Here is a 6,699-nt window from a genome sequence, read left to right as displayed (position 1 = left end):
GGTATAATCGTATACATGAACCCACAATATACAATGGTTGTTTAAGGAAATGTTCCCAAATGTTAAGTAAAAAAATGTCCCATTGTAGGGGCTACTGGATTTTACAGAGATGCTTCTGATATAATTGAACATGATTGGAGATAGATATTATCGGGCTATAATATGTTACTTCAACTCAAAGAAGGACTGTATAACGGCATTTTGGGCCCAAAGCTCCAAATGAATTTACAATACAGAGAAGAGGCATGGCGCGACCGGGAATCGAACCCTGTCCCACTGGTGGGTGTAATGTCGGGCGGTACGTGGAGGCATGTCGCGTCCCCTGAGAGAGTTGGCCGCTCCCAGCGCCACGGACCGGAACATGTGTAAACTTTGTCGGAGATGAGGTGTGGAAACGAATCCATCACCGTCTTACCGGGGTAATCGGATCACCTGACAATACGCTAATGGCTGCCAAATCTCCAACACAGACACCTGCGTTACCAGGAAAGGCTGGATAAGACACAGGATAAATAGCATCTTAAACCGCATACGGAGATTTAAGGGCTGGTTTTCTTTTACCTGCAATTTCCCATGTAAAAACGCGCCGTGTGAACATTGCTACTTCCGGTGTAACTTCTGTGTCGTTGTACTTAGCTCTGTTCTACAGACGAAGAGCTGCGCATCATGGTTTAGATGTTGTCCGGCTGTGCCGAGGGACACCATGAGTTACAAAGACTTGTGTTTTGGACTGAGTCGTCGTACCCGGCACCTCCGTTTGGTTGGGAGGGGGTTGTATCCAGGCGGACCCCAGGGTTGGGGAAGTATCGAGTTGGGAAGGTTTGGGTGGCAGGAAGGGGGGAAATAATGAGTAGGGCCCGCGGGGTTTAGGGGGTAGGGCAGGTACCGAGTCAGGACGGTGAGGGGGAGGCAGTGAGCAGCAAGTCTCCGGTAGTTACCCAGGAAAGCGCCTACTCAGATAATTAGGGTCAGACGATACTTAGCATTTGGCGTGACCTACAAGCGCGCGGTTAACACGCGACAGCTTTAGAGAACGCGGCATAACAGAACACCTTTTCTCACCGGCCGAATTGCACTCTACACGCACGAAATGGTCCCAATGGCGGTACATACACGCTCCCGTCCTACTCAAACAAGCCTCCCTTAATGGCACGCTACGGGAGGACTCGCAACAATAAGCTTTTCCGCGATAAGGTATGTCTAAATAAAGTTTCACTCGGACTGTTGTAGAAGAGTGAAAAGGGTGATTAAAGGAGTTCCGAGACGCGATAATGGGCGGCACAAACAGTTGATTGTGTCGTGCCGCCATGTTGGCACACTGCGGCAGCTCGAGTTAGATTCTTGAAAGGATATTGACACCCTCATGCTTGATACAGGAGACCAAGGTAGCATGTCTAGGAGCAGATCACACGAATTGTGAAATTTTCACTTTCAAGTGGGCCGCTTTGGTATGTGCTATCATAGTAGTGAACTATTTCTGGACCGAAAACGGTGAAATCGGCCAAAACGTTACATTGTGTACTTTTTTAAACGGCCTCTTTTTACACACATATATGTTTGATACCTTAGAAAAATCAAAATGAAAGAAGGTGGCGCCTGGAACACAAAAAATAATGGTATCCATTTAAAAAGGTCTGATCAAATTTAAGGTTCCTGACATATATGGTATCCAAAACAATTTCAATCAAGGTTTAAGTTGATTATCAGTGAAATATTGCTGCCCGTCATATGAGGGTTTTACTATTCAAGACTTTTTAATAAATCTGCGTCTCAACATGGTTTCGCCAGGAGGCGCTTGGCAATGCAGGGTGACAGTGACGTTGCTCACGGCTTCTTGCACGTCGAAGGGATTCATTTACATCTAGGAGGATGCTTATGGAGAATGCATGGACTAATTTATAAGGATGTTTTCCGTCACCTCCAGTTTTATGTGTTGTGAACTCATTTGAACCATAAGTTTTGCAGAAATCAAGAGAGACATTCCCCAGCATCAGAAACTAGACGTGTAAGGACGCGCTACTGTACGGAGGTATGGAGGAAACATTAAACATGGAGCGCATGATAAGATGTATGCACAAGAGACTTGTATAATCATGTATGTATTTCTCCAAAATATGTAACGTTAATATTCTCATTATTTCCAACAACAACGTGACTGACAATATAGTCGTATCCTTCTTATTCTTATTCTTGTCCCGACTTACGAAGATCTGATATACATATTCAGGGACAAATTACATTTTTCCTGCCCCGCCAGTCAACCAGAGGCCGGTCACATCTGCGCCATTGCGGTCTTCGAAGGACTGTTCAAAACATAGCAGTTCTATTCCGGTGGCATCCGTGGTCTCGAACTCGTACACAACCACATCCCTGTACTTCCTGGCTGCTTTCGCCTGCTGGTAGCGCATGCGCAGGGACTTGGTCCCCTCCATGACGATGGTCTGTAGGGTAGGAGGGAGGTCATCCCGTCTGGGCTCCTCCTCGGTCTGCACACGGATCAGCGCCAGGGCCTCGCACAGGATCGTGGCGAACACCATCATCAGGAACAGCTGGAAAGAGATGTTGAACAGGAAAACCATCGCTGGGCCGAGATGAGGCGAAACGTCGGTCACCAGATCGTAATCGAAATCTCCCAGCATCCAGTTCAACATCTCTTGCAAGGTGCCGACGAAGGTGCTGTACGTGAAGAGGTGGTTTCCCACGACTAGATACACCATTTGTGCAAAGGCCGCCACACAGATAAGGAAGATGACACTGAATCCGGACAGGGACGCGGCGGCCTCGCACATTGTAGCCGACAAGAACGTGACGCCGTTGACAATGGAGCCTAGAACATGGAGAAGTTTGACCGTGATCAGGGAGATCAGGATACCCAGCATGTACGTGTACGTCTGAGACCAAATAGCCACCTTCCTGTAGTTGACGAAGCTCCCCCATGCGCCTTCTTCGTCTACTGCATCCATCTGATGGTAGATGACGTCGGCGACGTACTGGGTGTAGAAGAAGACCCCAAAGGTACCAAAGGCCTCTGCAATGATTACAGAATCCAGAATGTGCCAGAAATCTTTGAAGTACTGGAAGGACATCTTGTACATCCTCCAACCTGTAAACGGATATGGCATCTTACGCAGATACATGTACTAACACTGAGGCATGAATTTCTCTACATGGTGTACAGAAGTATTCAGTTGCATCATCGACAGCAACAACGACAGCAGCAATAACTTCATGATCAAACCCTTACCTTCAACATACACGAAGTACCCAGACAGGAGGAGCAGGAAGATCTCGGACGCCAGGAAGGACACGGGAAGGTCCACGATGCCGAAGTACGGCGGAAAGACCAGGACTTCGTGCGTAGGGAAAGCGGCTCCGATCACGCTGAACTCCACCGACAACAGCACTGTCGTCAGCAGGTTGGAGTTCGGGTTGTACAGGGTCAGCTGCACGAACACCGCTCGGGTTTTCTCGTCAATCCAGTCGTTACTTCGGAGATCCCGGAGGATGGCGACGGTCTTGGTTCGGTTCCTGCTGAGCTCCACCTGGTAACCACCACCGTGATAAACTCCGTGTATCCCGTGAAACGACGCCTCTGGGGTTAAGATGTGGCAAAATTATTTATTTTGACGGACATACTGCTGTTGTAATTACTTCAAATATAAGATGTAAGATAAACCTGCCTGGTAAAGAGAGCCATGGACAATTAAAGAAATAAAACCCAGGTGAAAGTTGAGAAGTTTACAGTCAGAACAATGACAGACCTCGAAGTTCTTCCGCCGTCCTATGGGTCCAGGCTAACAGTGCGGGGTCTGTGACGTTCTGGCCGGTGTCATTTCTCGGGGTCCACCCGACTCCGTAGTCCCGCCAGTCTTTGTTGTAAGAACTGAACGGCTCCTTGCAGTGACCGAACGTACTCGATAGGACGTCATTGGGGATTGTGAAAGGTACATCTGCAGAAAAGCATGTGTTGATAATCCGTGGGACATTCTCACAATCATCGTCAATTATTTCGTTTACAAAATTAAGGGAGAACAGTGAATTTCCGATATTGCATACACGTACTGAACTTGTATGCCACATAACATGGCATAAACGGGAAGGGGGGTGTAAATAACATTTTCTAGGCCATGCAAACAAACTTAATATAAAGAATGGATCTACCTTTTGATACTCGCTCTTGTCTGAGTTTCGACCACTGCACCTGGTAGAACGAGTGGCTCTGGAGGGGGTTCTCGTTCCCATCGTCATATAGAGCATCCATCAGATGAGTCTCGGTCCAGGTCCAGAAGGAAGATGACGTCTTGATCTGTTTCGAGGAATAAGAAATGGACAACAAGAACTTCACTTCCGTACTTTTCCCTACAATATCATTACAGATTTTTGAGAAAGATCCAGAATTACTTACGTATGAGAACGGTTTGACGGCGAGAGAGCGTCGCCTGACCACCAGCTGTTCCACCGCCTCCCTCTGGTAGAAACTCAGCCAGTCCCGCTGCAGGTAGGCCACCAGCATCACGGCAAGGGCGTAAACAAGGCTGAACGCCACTTCCTTCAGATGCTTCTTGGTCCTCGTGTCCAGTTCAGGGAAGACTGAAAGCACCTGTGTGTCCATAGGACTCCCGTCTTCCACCTGAGGAAATCCATTCAACAAGCAACTTAAGTTCATTGTGTATCGTTACGTACGTGGTGAAGGATTCGAGCGCACCCTTCTCAAATGCTCTGTCAATTCAAGATATAGTCAAGACACACGGGGTCAGGCACGGAGAGAATCGAATTTATAACATTTTAAGTGCAAAACTGCTATCTTAGTTACTTCTCTCCAAATGATAGGGCAATGTAGAGTGGCGCCCGAGTGAAAATATCGGCACCGACTCTCTGGGAGAGACGTCCCCACCTCTGTTGTGAGAGTATATAGAAAATGAAAGAATGATAAGTCGTTTAACGTGTTACTAACATTAGTCGTTTCTGTTATGGAGCAACAAGGAAGACCAAAATACTCACGTGCACCGACAACTCGTATCTCCGTTTCCTCGCCATTCTCTCGCCTCTCTGTCCCTCAGATAAACGTCAAACTGAACCCCCTCCCACCCCAAGACGTAACAACACTCTTTTGTTGTGGAATGTGGATGAGCTGGACAATCCCACCTGTTGAAACTTCGACATTAAAATGTAAATCAGCCCAACCGCTTTCCTGGCTGTACAGTGGGTGCGTATTTCCAAAATAATTAACTCACGGTCATATCATATCACCCACCGGCCTGTTTTGTATGCTTTTAAGGCTAAAAGTCTGCAAAGGCGTCTCATTGCTCAAATACGTTTATTTTCCTAATCTCTGAAACTTAGTTCACGCGGCTTACGTTAATGTTTACCTTCTCATATGGTCTGCTCTGTTAATTCTTACTCAAATAAATTATTTTAGCTGGTGTGTTACGCCGAAAGGCGGTTATACCGGCTATACAGATACAGATACAGAAATACATTCATATATATGGTCAGACAGGAGTATAAATCCCTCCTACTGTACAATTGCAACATTATGAAACCCAACACCAGTTACCATGGTGAGAGATGTCAACAAATCAGGTCATTGGCCAGGTCATGGAAATCTTGTACAGAACTCTGCTGGGTGAAGTTGATTTTCATACCGGTAGGTGCGCTTTTGATGCGTATTGCCTGACAGTCTGCAGATTACAGTTTGCATCGTCATGTTTTGTTGGTTGAATGTAATGTATTCTATATGGCCCGATGATCGTCCGCATGTGATAATGATTCTCTATGCAGCTGTTTATATAGGTCATGTGTGTGTGTGTGTGTGTGTGTGTGTGTGTGTGTGTGTGTGTGTGTGTGTGTGTGTGTACATGTGTGTGTGTGTGTGTGTGCGCGCGCGCGCGCGGGTACATGACAGAGAGTGACGGTTTTGGTGCGTGTGTGTTGGAGTGCGTATGTGTAGGTGCGCGCGTGCGCGCGTGTGTGTGTGTCTGTCTCTCTGTGTCGTTGTGTCCATGTGTGTCTCATCTACCCCATGCAGCCCTGTACCTTTGGTCATCTCCCATACTGTCATTGCAAACTTTGGCACATTTCGGTAGTGCAGTAGTATATAAGTTATCTTAGTCTTTGCCTCTCTAGCTCTGGCCAATGAGGTCACGTCTCAGTACAAACCCACTTTCCGCCCGTCCAACCCCCGCCCCGGTTCTGCTGCTTACCTGCACTCTCAAATATTCTGCCAAAAAAATTCGTCAGAGTTTAGAGTTGTTTTTTCCGGGAAGAATATGGACAATCTGTAACTTTCAAATGCCGCCTTGGATTCTGTCTTTTTCCGAATAAACATCAAACATGGAGGACATTTTAGACACGAGGCATGTTTCTACTTGTTTATTTTGAGGTTTTTGCTAGCGTGTATTTTGGACAAAGTAAACTTTGACCCATGTCACATGTTTGCCTGTTTTCTTTTTTCAACACTTTCTAGACCGTCGAGTTTATTTGACAGAGTGGGCGGGTGCAAGGTTCAATCTATTATGGCTAATTAGCATACGGCCGGACAGATCCATTTTCCAAGGGGCATGTGTTTTTTTGTTTGCAAGGGTGTTTGTTCAGTCACAGATGATATACAGGGCATTTTAACAGTATTCATAACGCTATTACACATAACACACAGGGCGTATCATCACAGGAAATAGGATGTGTGGTTATTTGGGCCAC

At 46.6% G+C, this 6,699-nt stretch overlaps 1 protein-coding gene across 3 annotated transcripts; it reads right to left on the bottom strand.

Moving 5' to 3' along the window:
* Positions 1 to 2,086: 2,086 nt before the first annotated feature.
* Positions 2,087 to 5,121, bottom strand: LOC109469690 (polycystin-2-like). Of its 3 annotated transcripts, none has more exons than XM_019768256.1 (6): positions 5,002 to 5,121; positions 4,406 to 4,630; positions 4,162 to 4,306; positions 3,762 to 3,950; positions 3,245 to 3,592; positions 2,087 to 3,103 (listed from the first exon to the last, which is right to left on the bottom strand). In XM_019768256.1, the coding sequence occupies exons 1-6, from the start codon at positions 5,035 to 5,037 to the stop codon at positions 2,235 to 2,237; spliced, it is 1,812 nt and encodes a 603-aa protein (XP_019623815.1). In that variant the 5' UTR covers positions 5,038 to 5,121; the 3' UTR covers positions 2,087 to 2,234. The 3 variants fall into 3 exon arrangements, with proteins under 3 accessions (XP_019623815.1, XP_019623817.1, XP_019623816.1); XM_019768258.1 differs by having other exon boundaries at positions 2,087 to 3,028; XM_019768257.1 differs by having other exon boundaries at positions 5,008 to 5,121.
* Positions 5,122 to 6,699: the final 1,578 nt, after the last annotated feature.

This window comes from Branchiostoma belcheri, unplaced genomic scaffold (assembly GCF_001625305.1).
Source record: "Branchiostoma belcheri isolate BF01 breed outbred unplaced genomic scaffold, Haploidv18h27 scaffold21, whole genome shotgun sequence".
NCBI classification, from domain to species: Eukaryota; Metazoa; Chordata; class Leptocardii; order Amphioxiformes; family Branchiostomatidae; genus Branchiostoma; species Branchiostoma belcheri.
The sequence above is the reverse complement of the archived record's forward strand: the minus strand, read 5'-3'. Positions and strand labels throughout refer to the sequence as shown.

What these genes read in the sequence shown, in the direction of transcription:
- LOC109469690 (XM_019768256.1), bottom strand. Translation starts at nt 5,037, where the DNA reads ATGGCGAGGAAACGGAGATACGAGTTGTCGGTGCAC. An exon ending in CCGTCAAACCGTTCTCATAC is followed by an intron (nt 4,307 to 4,405) that starts GTAAGTAATTCT and finishes TCCTCGAAACAG; the next exon opens with ATCAAGACGTCATCTTCCTT. An exon ending in GACGGCGGAAGAACTTCGAG is followed by an intron (nt 3,593 to 3,761) that starts GTCTGTCATTGT and finishes TCTTAACCCCAG; the next exon opens with AGGCGTCGTTTCACGGGATA.